The following is an 11,720-nucleotide window of genomic DNA, read 5'->3' as shown; positions in this document are numbered from 1 at the left end:
TTTTTTCGATCTTCGCCTCACAGCCAACATTTCCTTCGCCATCGAAGCGTGGTGGGAATGCAAGGAAAGGATGCTAGAATTCGAACCCAACCGACCGACCAAGCGAAGGCCAGTCATGTTAATTCCAAAATCCTGTTTCGTGCTAGCCGTTTCGATACATAATTGAGTCGAGCATTTGTGTTCATGTTGCGTCAGATTGAGTCTAAAACCTTTTTAAAATAATGTCAGCTTTTAATCAATATTTAAAACGTATTTTTGTGCCATCTTACTTTGAATTTTATTTAAAATTTAAGAAAAGCTTTTCAGTTTTAAAATAACATTTGTTTTCATTATGCAACAAATTATTAAACATTAAAAACAGCTTCCATGGCATTAATTCTCCTTCTTTGTGAAAACCTTACCAAAACAAATCGGAAAAATACATCGTTACAAAATAATTCCAACAAACCTGGTACTTTTTCATATATTTTTATATATCCAATCATAGATGTTGGTATGTCCAACCGTATCCAATGACGTAAGATCGACGGATCATAAATTCTTTTTAATAGCTACTACCTGCAGAGCCTCAAAACCTGTCCTATTTGATGCTACATCTTTTCCGGAACAGCCTCAGTCCTGCTCCGGAAGGGGTCATCACCAAAGTAATCGGTGTACTCATAAAAAAATAAACACACACATACACATACGCATCTACATCGTTGCACCTGAACGGACGAGATCGTCTCGACGTTGTCCAGGACTCTAGGAACCGTTTCAAAACGAAGACACCAAGCATCGATTGTACAGGAATAGGGCGTTATAGGGCGAGAAGAATTAGAAAGAAAAAAATAACCTCACCACGTCAAGATCTAATCTTATGCTCCTCGCTGCCTGTAGCCGGTGAACCCATAAAGCATCGGTCAGTGTTGTCTGTGTATGCGTTGCATGATTACAATGATTATCAAGGAGTCAATGTACTGTGTGCCGTCCCCACTGACCAAGTTCCGTGACCTTTTCGGGTACGGCTAGAAGCTTAGATTCGATTGTTGTCGTTCGACTTGCCTTCCATCGTTTCTTCTGCTAATGTCTAACCTGATCGAACTGAGCTCGAACTGAAGCAGATAATGAAACGTTCAATTCATTCCTCGTGGAAGGGTGTTATTGGCGTTCGGAATTTTTTTCTGAAATACCGCGTAGAGTACCGCATCAACAAGCGTTCCTGTTTAAAACATTATTAACCAGCAAATAGCTATTAGTATAATAGAATAACAGAATAATTTTAGAATCTAAAGAGATGTTGTCGAAAGGTGAGTTGAGGATAATTTCAATCTACATCAAGTTAAGTCTTTACCAAACAAACCAGCATGAAATTTGCATAATTTTGCATAAGAAGTTCAATCGGCTTGTGCTAAGTAGGGCCAGAGCAAAAGTTGCCAACAGTATTGTGCATCGTGTTTTGTCGAACGATCATCAGAATCCATTTTTATCGTTCCAATGTATCCACCAATACCAATCCTGTCGAACAACACAGATGAAAAGCATCGAATAAAAACGAGCAATAATAAAGCCCTCGTCCAGCTTCACATTACCATGGGAACGCATCGCGCACGATTCACCTATTAACACATTGCCCTACAGGTTCGGTAGGTCGACATCGAGGCGGCAACTTGCTCTTTTCGTAAAGGGAGCTTACGAACCGTTCCGTGTCCATTGGCCATTCGGACAGGCGAACATCACCCCGGCATCCTGGATCCCCTTCGTGGGTTCCGGCTCGTGTCGAAGGAATCGTCATGAGGTCAGTGCGTTTTTTTGGTTGTTGTAATACGCTGAACCCCCTTCGTGGCTGCCTTTATAGCCGACCGTTGTTCTGTGCTGGTTGCGCTCCAGGTGGACCGACAAATTGGATGCAACACACGGATGAGATGTTCAGGTTTTGTTTTGTTCCAAGTCTTTTTTTTTTATTTTCATGCGCTCTTTATCAATCTTTCTCTCTCTCTCTCTCTCTCTCTCTCTCTCTCTCTCTCTCTCTATTTATCTCCTGGATGTGTCCGAACCATTTACAATGATACAGTGGATGCTCTGGTGGTGGCCCCGGGTTTTGGGATGGGCGAATTAAGTAAATTGATGAACCCCGTCCCGTCCGTTCATTCGAGAGAAACACCGATTATGATGGCGACGACAGCGAATCTATGAAACAGGACAACGAAACGAAACATTTTCTTTTGCGGGGGGTTCCGTCCAACCCGCTCCGAACGAGAAACGGGCACCGAAATAATGACGAGAGGCTGAAAGAAGCTCTGGCTTACCAACAACCACATGCGGTTAACGCTAGGATGAAATGGAAGAAAAAAAGAACTGGCAACACCCGAAGGAATCACTGCTACCGGACCAAATCAAACATGATTCCCGTGGAAACTGGTGAGATAAAAACTATAATTCACCCCAAATATTTGTGAGAATCATTCGCAGGAACTCACTGACAGGATTAGGGAACCAAAGGCCATTGAACTGGTTCGTGTGGTTGCAAACAAGCAGCACATTGTGCATTAGATGGATCTCGAGGTGTTTTCCCCCGTGGTACAGTCTAATACAGCGAAGATAAATGCGAAGCCAACATTTGCCGCCATCTTGCTTTCTCCCACAAATCCTTGACCCCAAATTCTTCCTTATCCAACATACGACATCAGGTGTTACCGTCCAATGTCGCTTTGCCCTGTTCAGCGACCTCCGTCTGTTTGGCAAACATTTTAAGAACAAGTTGCTCTACATCGTCAAACGGGAGGACCTTCCAGTTGACTGTCAATTACTGCTCCGCAACCTGTCGAAGTGCCCGAAATAAAAGGCCAAAAAAAAGCATCAAAGTGACCCACGAAACCAAGGTGCGGCCTAACGGTACACCGGCAGCAGCTAGTTCTATCAGCTAATACGCTTATAACGTTTCTATTTAGGCCCCTGCCCCCCTGCCTTACCGCCAAAAGCGACCAGAATGAAGACCACCGTTTGCGGCCCTTTGCTTCCTTGCCTAAACCGTCGAGCACGCGCGCCAACATGCGTTGCACGTTTGCGGTTTGCACGCAAATTTGGCCCAATTTTTTACTAACCCGCTGCTAAGTTCGTGGAGCTTGTTCACTCCCATTGTCCCCGTGTGCGAGTTGTTCTTGAAGTCCCTGTTACTCCCTGTCTCGCTCACATTTGACCGCATTTGCTTTTTTTTTTGTTCCATCGGGACGTCAAAAAGATCATCATCGTGCGGCGCTCGATCACACGATTGACAGGTTGACAGCTGAACTGGGGCGGTGACGATACATTGCGATTGTTGTGCTTGCTAATTCATTGCTCTGTTTTGATTCCGATTGTACGGTTACTTTCTACTGCGTGAGATGTTCTTTATAGACTAATTCCTGTAGTGTGTAAGCTCAAATACGATGAGGTTTTTTTTTACAAACTTTAAACGGAAGTCGCGTCGATAAATGAAATGGGATTACAAAGGTACAACATATCACAGCTTCAAACAAGTTTTCACGTTAACAGGATAGTAGTGATAGCCTTGAAAAAGCTTAAAATCTGGAATTTAAATGCTAAATAAGTAGAATTTCAATAGATCGAAAGGGAATGGATGAGTAAAAATGGAAAACATAAGTTTAATCTACTTATGTACTGGTCTACATACGACAGCTCCTTTGATTACAGCACCAGGTGTCATTTGGCACATCAGATGGCCACCTGCTAATTGGCAGGCGCTATAAAATACGTATTGCTTAAGTTAAAACTAAATCAACCCAGAAAGAAGCTGGAGTTTTACTTAGCTCGCTCCATAGCTTAGCTCGCGCTTAGCTTTACTTACTCCTATCATCAAATCGTCATGATTAGGAAAATAGTATTGTTTAATTTAATTTAAACATGTAAAAAATTACAATTAAAATCAAGAAAATCGGTTACATACAATGCGAGTGTTTTACCAACCCTCAAGATTGATAAAATTGTTGTCATATCTTCTATATCAAAATTGAGTTTGATAAGTAACAATTTAGTTAATATCGTGAACATCGTTTGCAGGATGAATTTTATTGAAATGAGACAAGAACATATTGTCATTTCAAATATAGAAATAATTTAATCTAAAGTTCAATTTGTTTAAAAAAAAGATAGTTGCAACCAGTTGCTATATAAACTTAAAAGTACGTAAACAGTAAACCATGATAAATTTTTTTTGGGCAATTATTGGACATCATCTCGGGCCTTGTGAAGAACTACCGAACTCTGCCGAGTTCAAATCAATTATCCGCCCCATTGATCGAACGACCAAAAACTCGATCCTGATCCGTCGCCAAGAACGATCTGCGTCGCCCGGGGGACAACAGCGATCGCCATATTTAGGTCACGCAAGGAAACCCTTTTGCGGCTGCTCGAGTTTCAGTTTGACGGTAACGCTTTACACTTAACCGCCCTAGGGAATCGAAATCTGCTCCGGACGGACACACATTATTGCTTGCGAAATCTTTATAATCCATTCGCGGCGTCCCAGAGCTACCGCAGGACAAACACAGCACAGCGGCCAACATTTACATGCAATTTGTTGCCCGAACAGTGGGCAACAAAATTCGACGCACCATCGGCATTGGCGTGCCTGGCGGGTGACGATATGCACGATTTATCTCGAACATATTGTGTTTTTTTTGCGTTTTTCATCGGCTTTTCAGGTTCAATGTGAAGCTTTTGTTTCAGCGTACCGGCCGGGGGAAAAAAACCTGTTTTATGCCACTCGTCGGTTGGTACGAAATAAAATACTTAAAGTCAGGTGAATCAGTGTCAGGTTCGTCTCGTTTATCCCGTTGCTTTGGTGGCGATCGAACGGAGATAATAAGAGTGTGGTGGAATTATGGTTAATGATTACTGTGTGAGCAATATCCTTTTGTAGGTGAGGTTTTTTTCCATGTGCTTTTAGCGCTACGTCATTATATGCATATTTTTTGGCATTTGGAAATTCCGGGGATTTTATTAACATTAGAGAAGACTCAAGTAAAATTGGTAGTATGCTCGGGAAACAGGGACACCTATTATATCCTCCACAGCAGAGTGTCGATACCGATAATTTATTCTTTATATTACCTAAGGTGACCCGTGGAATTCAACATCCCTATGGTGCGCTTCATTAGCGTTCGTTTTCATCGGCTAACCTACTTCCGTGGAAAACTTTTACCGTCAAGACTGAACAACGATACCAAACGTTTGCCATCGACTTCTAGCGTTCGATTTGGACTCCGTTGCATTACTCATTCAAACCCAAAATGGTACCAGCGCCAAACATCACCGAAATATCAGGACCGTCAGCGAAAGTTAGAAGAAGTGCTAATTCTCTTTCGACCACCACACCATCATATATCACCACCGGACCAGAACACGAAGGTAAATCAGCAAACACATGGTAAAAGAAGTACGTAGAAAGAAGAAGGAGGAAAAAAACAAATCCGTAACAAATCTAAACCCTCAATGCCTCGCGGTAGGTAGATTTTGATCGCACGATCGCGCTGGAATACGCGGCTCACTTCCAGCGATTCTCGTTGACCTACTTGGCGACGGTACCGAACGCCACCCGGTTGGGGAAGGAAAAAGACCACAAAGATCGGCTGGGAACGGTGTGTTTTGGGGGTGGGGGAAGAAATAGGAAGCAGAGGAAGAAGGTGCGAGGTTTGAGATGAGGTAAAAAAAGTAAAATTTATTTCGCAACCAAACAACGCACCAAAATTTCACTAATCAGAAGAATAAACAAGTAAGTAAATGGTCTTGTGGATGGGATTTTTTTTTTTGCTGTTCAGTTAGACAAGTTTAAGAGGAATTGAGAAGATTTAGGAATTGGGATAGCTGTCGACCGGTGCAGAGGCAGAGATGGAAAGTATATGACGCTTTTTTGGAAAATGTTTTATTTATTGGTCACCATTCACAGTAGTTTTCAAACAATGTGGTCTATTAACATAATCCGTTTCTCTTATATTTGAAAATGTTTTTCAGAAGACAGTAAATCTCATTTGAAATTTGTATCTTTTTATAAAAAAAAATCACTTCAAATATTGGTAAACGGTTTCATCATGAAAAAACAAACTTTCATTTTCACCGTTAGTGCGATCTACAGCCACCAAGATACTTTTATTACTGTTACTCTAAATCTCCCCAGAATGACTTTAATTTTTCCATCAAATGTCCACCGCGCGCATGGTTGCTATTAATGTCTGCCCTTGCTGTGCACAGTAAATTTGGTAGCTTCATGTTTTTAAGCTAATATTTCCGGTTCCATAATGCAGACCATTCTGTCACAGCGTGCGCAAGTCTGCGGGTCTGCAGCTTCCTTCGGAACGTTTTTCCCCGATTCACTCATTCCGGCCACAATGCCTCTTTTACAAGCTCCCCATTTTTCCGACCGTCTGACAACTTGTTTTCTTCTGCAGTCTGTCTTGTTCTTTCAAGCGGACTGCCTCTCTTTCTCTCTCACTACCCACTGCCTAGTGGTGCTGTTTCACGTTGGAAAAAGTTGGTCACGAAATCGCAAGTGACCCACATTGCCCGAGAGCGCTACGAGAGCGCTCCACGTCCGGATTCCCTCGCTATGATCTTCCGCGACAACGGGTATGAAAAATGGGGAGGAAACCACATGCGGGCCAACCCATAGCGCAGCCGCAAGTGCACGGCCAGGCGCAAGATTGATGCATGGTTGTATGGTGGATACTCCGTGAGTGCCGTCTAAAACAGCAGCCAGCCACGAACGTGTAAGCGGGCATGCAAAAATAGTTGGAAAAAGTGTTGACAACGCACATGCATCTTCTGCACGGAAGCGCGGGAGAGAGGGAGTATCGAAGGAAGTTCCATTGCGATGGCTTCATTTGGCATGCGTCTGCTGGATGCAAGCGACACACTGCCGCAACGATGCAATGTTTCATCGTCACAACAACCATGCCAACAACCACCCCAGTGGCAGCCCAGCTGTGTGAAGCCTGCATAAATTCCGGCCTCCCATTTCTCGCGTCCCTCCCTTGCGTGACGTGGAATGTAGCTACTGTATATGAAGAAGCTAGACAACCGATTTCCACTGTACCACCAGGAACTTTCCTCCCCCATCAAAACGACATGATATTAGAAGAGGCGCAAAAGAAAAGAACAAGCCCGCATAACATCTGCCTCGGCAAACCATAACAAGATGCACTATCCGCTTAGCTTCTTGTCGTGGAATAGTAAATTTTCTCGGCCTTTGCTTACGAACATCTTCACGATGGACATGTAACAAAACTGTTTACAAAATACGGCACCGTTGCGCTACTTTAACCCATCTACCGCAGTACCATTTCCATACGAACCGATCCATCAACAACAACCTTGCGGCCATTTTTCTTTCCTTTTTGGCGTGGGCCGACGATACTGTGTGAGGGCCCCCATTTTTCCACTCCAATTCCTGCTGCTACAACAGCTAAACAGCTGCATCCCCCGGCCGTACCGTGGTGCAGCATCACGTGCTGCGATTTACATACGAAAATGAGTCCCCAAACAGCAAACGGAACGCACGACGTGATGCTAAGGGTTAGTGTAATGCACTGTGCCTGATAAACGCCTGAAAGTATGCAATGCGTGTAGCATGTTTAGGCAATGCATTCTTTAGCCGAACACGTGGTTCGTTTTGGCACGTGCTTTGTTTCTCTTTCGCTTAATTAGTTCGAAATAGCGCATTGAAAGTCGTTTTAGTGTTCAATTTAAGCGTTTTAAAATATACTAAGGTTTATTCGAAGCAAAATAAGAACATAACAGCAAACGCTCTTTTGTTATTCTACCATCGTCATTGTGCTGCTGTACTGTTAACGGTTTCTTTTTTATTCCCGTACCTTAAAATAGAAAATTTTGATTGTTATCAGTGACTCAGAATGGAAAGACCAGTTCAAATTGTCATTTTTTTAACAAAACACTTAACTATGCGGATATATTTTGTACATTGCACTTTTATCTCATTCGACTACACGCATATCATAACACACATTTGTCTGACAATCACGATTCACTTATTAAATCTGACTTTCACCAACAACTGTATACAAAACAAGGATCTTCCAATCCTTCAGCAAAAAGAAAAAACACTTTGCACACAAAAGCGTTATCTATCAACCCGTATAGCACATCTGCAACTATCTAAACATAAACACCCGGAACATACACAAAAACTTAATCAGGAATAGTACCGCCGTACCTCGTCCAGCAACCGTTCGATCGAGCTTTCATCGATCGCAATGAAACGTTTCGAGTTGCGGCTAAAGAAATAAATGTCCCCGGTGTAGATGTCAAACCACAGCGCATGAATGTGGAGGTCGTGTGATTCGAGCCGACGTTTCAGAAATCCGTACGACGCAACGTTCTCTATCTGCTGCAGTGTGTTAACCTGCGACAGTTTATCCTCGATCGTAAAATTGTTTTCCGGGTCGATGTATGCGACAAATTTGCGGAGCGGTGTTTCCGAAGAAAATATCAACGGTTTGTCCAGACCGATTTCCTTGAGATTTTGAAACTTGGCCAGGCTCGTATTGGCGTGCTCACACAGCCACGCCCTCAGCGGAGATATGCGACGATTTTCCTGTAAAACGAAAATTAAAGATCCATTTAAACGATCGGTAAAGTACGGACAGTCCTCATACACCTACCAGCGAAGAAAATTCCGGATCCTTCAGCTGGTACAGTAAGTTCATCGCCTTGCAGTCACTGTGGCCACACACAATGATGTGCTTGATGTTGTTCACAACACAGCCCAACTCCAAGGCCGCCGGTTCACAGCTAAAATATTCGTCCTGAAAGTGCTCTGCGTGCGGTACGAGATTGCCCGCATTTCGTACCACAAACATATCGCCGACGTGTGTCTCCGTGAACCTGGTCGGTATCATTCGGCTGTCCATGCAGGTGAAAAAGACGGCTTTTGGCTAGACGGAGAGAACAGAGCGATTAGCACGCTTTACTACTGGTCTCGAACCCGGTGAAATAAAGACACGTACCTGTGGATTGTCACGAACTTTCCGAAACTCTTGCACCATTTGCTCTCGCGTCGTATGCCGGTAACGCATAACGCCACGCAATATTCGTTCCATGACTCAACCGGCCGACGATGACTGATGGGTGTTGGTTTGTTGCCCCCTTTTGTTGGAGCTTCCACCAAGATTATGGTGTATTTGCGATGCAATATCGGACGATCTCGCGACACTTGGTAACACTTTGACACGTAGCTTTTGCTCGGGTCACCGAATCGTAAGCATCGTTTCCCCAACTCGTTAGCAACAATTACCTTGATCGATGAGCATATTACAAAACATTAAATTAGCACTATGCGATGATATCTTTTAAATAATAACACACAATATTGGGAACCTTCTTATGAAGACATAATTTCTAAACGCTAGCGATAGAAGACTTCACAGCGTACGATCGATTAAAAGCGACACTGAACGCAAAAATAGTGCGATCATAAACAGTGATGATCGTCACGATCCGCGATCAACGATCGGTTCCACCACGACAGCAGTACAAAATGCTCCAAACCGTTCACACACATACATACATGCTCCCCAACTTTTTGGCCCATCCATGATGCCATCGCATTCAACGCGTAAAAAGGGTGGATAAAGTTACGGATTATAAGTGAGTATTGGGGGAGCGCAAGAATCTCACGGGCTGGTAAACAAACATGCTACGGTGTGCGTGCAGCGCGTGCACGCACACAGTCATTTGCACGTGGCGGCACTATGGAGCCGCCATGGAGCAAGCTGTCGCTTCCACTATCTCTTTCCGATGCACACTGCGAAACGCTTGCTGGAAGCCGTAGCAAAGTTTGGCCGACCAGAAGCAAGAAAAGAACGGACGATTGCGCGAAGCAACAGATAGTGTGGGGCCAGTCTCGAGCGAAGGTCACTCTCGATTTCGTACGTAAAATATACGTTCATTGATTTCACTAGATGACAATTCAAGTATGAGAGCAGATGATTAGTTAGAATCCTTGTGAGATACAGTCTATTAACTATCGTAAAAGAACCACTAATATTAAAACATCGAAACAGTTCAGATGGATGTTTTCCGTAATGATAACATGCTGCAAGTGTTTTCCTGATGTTCACCATAGTACTTTTGGAATTTATCAAATTAAGAGATTGTTCACCATACAAACCACCACGTAAAAATAAGCGAAATAAATTGAAAACGAACTATTTTACCACGAACGAATCCGGACCCGCGTATTCCCCCACAGGCACTGCGGCACTAACTGTTGGCGATAGTCGGAAAAAAACGCTGATAAGATTTGATACCATCGGTAACCGGAGGGTTCGACACTACTTACTCGGTCAGCTGTCGACTGGACGGAAGGTTCAGTAAATAGGGACTGGAAGACGTACCTATCCCACCAAGCATGAGATGGTGATTTGATTGCGAACAAGAAGGAAACAAAACAAAATCGCATCCGATGCGCATGGATTCCGTTTCTACCATCATCCATAAACAGGTTCGCTAATCGACCCCCTTCATGATTCTAGAAACCAATCGTTGTTGCAAGCACCTAGAGACATACCGACAGGATCTTATTATTAAAACAAAGTTTACCACAAGCCACAGTACAGTATGCTAGTTATTTAATGTCTAATGTATCAAAACCCATTTATTGCATCAATAATGTTTTATTCGTACACCCTCTCTGCAGTTTGGCTTTGTTTTACGGTTTACATCTTAGCTTCTCTGCTCTGCGCTTTCCTTTCATTCTGTTTGCCCTATTATTTATCAATAACATTTACTGGATATTTTAATCTCTTCACGGTAATCCAGCATTTATACACTTTTACGAACCGCTAATTATTCAGTTTCATCGGGATATTGTATCTATTTACTCCAGGTTCTGGCCACTGCCTTGTTCCACATCGCCCCCACCTTTTCGTCGTCGGCATTAAATTTTATGGAGGGAAAGTGGAAGATAGTTTGGTCCATGTGATTGAGGAATTCCGAGACATTGGCGAGAATAAACTTTTTTTTAAACTGTCGTACAGGGGAAAGTCGGAAATCGGACCATTGTAAACTTTCGTGTTGCCAAAAACCAAATACGCGCGCACGCAAATGATGCGTTGCTATCGAAACCGCTGTGACTCATCATTGAACACATGCACCAAAGGGAAGGATTTGATTTAAGCGCTCAATAGACTAAGGGAGATATATGGCGAGCAGGAGCTAATTCAGCATATATGTATCTATAACACCTTTATAAAACGATTGGATCTTCTGTAATCCTTATAAAGTAATAAAAAAAACAAACACACACACGATCATACGCTTCGCAAATGACTAATATCGTCAACAACAAGATTACCAGAAACACAGTATTCAACAAGAGTTGTGGAACGTTCCGCAAGGCTAGAACAGCGGTGCCTATCAGGTGGAAACTGGGTAACGGAAAACTAACAAACAAAACAAACAAAAACGAAAAACTTGCCGATATTCTGCTGATCACGTGAGTAGCGAATTTATCAGCTTCTGACTTAGTTGTGAAGTTTGCTCTTCCTAATTTGCCATCGAAGATTCAACCGGGCCTGGAATCGGTACGTGTTTCCCGATCAAAAGTTTTAAGCGAGTGACCACGAAGGGAACACGCCATCATCAACACGGCATCAGGCTACTGGAAGATCACGTCCTAGTATTCGTTTTGCTTACCGGAAGTAGTAATACTTCTTCCGGTACAGGTA

General features: G+C 43.1%; 1 protein-coding gene across 1 annotated transcript; it reads right to left on the bottom strand.

Annotated features, from left to right (window-relative positions):
• Positions 1–8,185: 8,185 nt before the first annotated feature.
• Positions 8,186–9,092, bottom strand: LOC128719762 (beta carbonic anhydrase 1). Its single transcript, XM_053813393.1, has 3 exons — positions 9,000–9,092; positions 8,655–8,927; positions 8,186–8,587 (listed from the first exon to the last, which is right to left on the bottom strand). Exons 1-3 carry the CDS (start codon positions 9,090–9,092, stop codon positions 8,186–8,188), a joined length of 768 nt encoding a protein of 255 aa, XP_053669368.1.
• Between the last annotated feature and the right edge of the window lie 2,628 nt (positions 9,093–11,720).

The sequence above is a fragment of the Anopheles marshallii genome, chromosome 2, assembly GCF_943734725.1.
Source record: "Anopheles marshallii chromosome 2, idAnoMarsDA_429_01, whole genome shotgun sequence".
NCBI lineage: Eukaryota > Metazoa > Arthropoda > Insecta > Diptera > Culicidae > Anopheles > Anopheles marshallii.
This window is presented reverse-complemented; position numbering and strand designations above follow the sequence as displayed.

Coding starts and splice junctions, on each gene's coding strand:
- LOC128719762 (XM_053813393.1), bottom strand. CDS start 9,092: ATGGAACGAATATTGCGTGGCGTTATGCGTTACCGGCATACGACGCGA. Junction 8,928..8,999: donor AAGTTCGTGACAATCCACAG/GTACGTGTCTTT, acceptor CTCTCCGTCTAG/CCAAAAGCCGTCTTTTTCAC. Junction 8,588..8,654: donor ATCCGGAATTTTCTTCGCTG/GTAGGTGTATGA, acceptor TTCGTTTTACAG/GAAAATCGTCGCATATCTCC.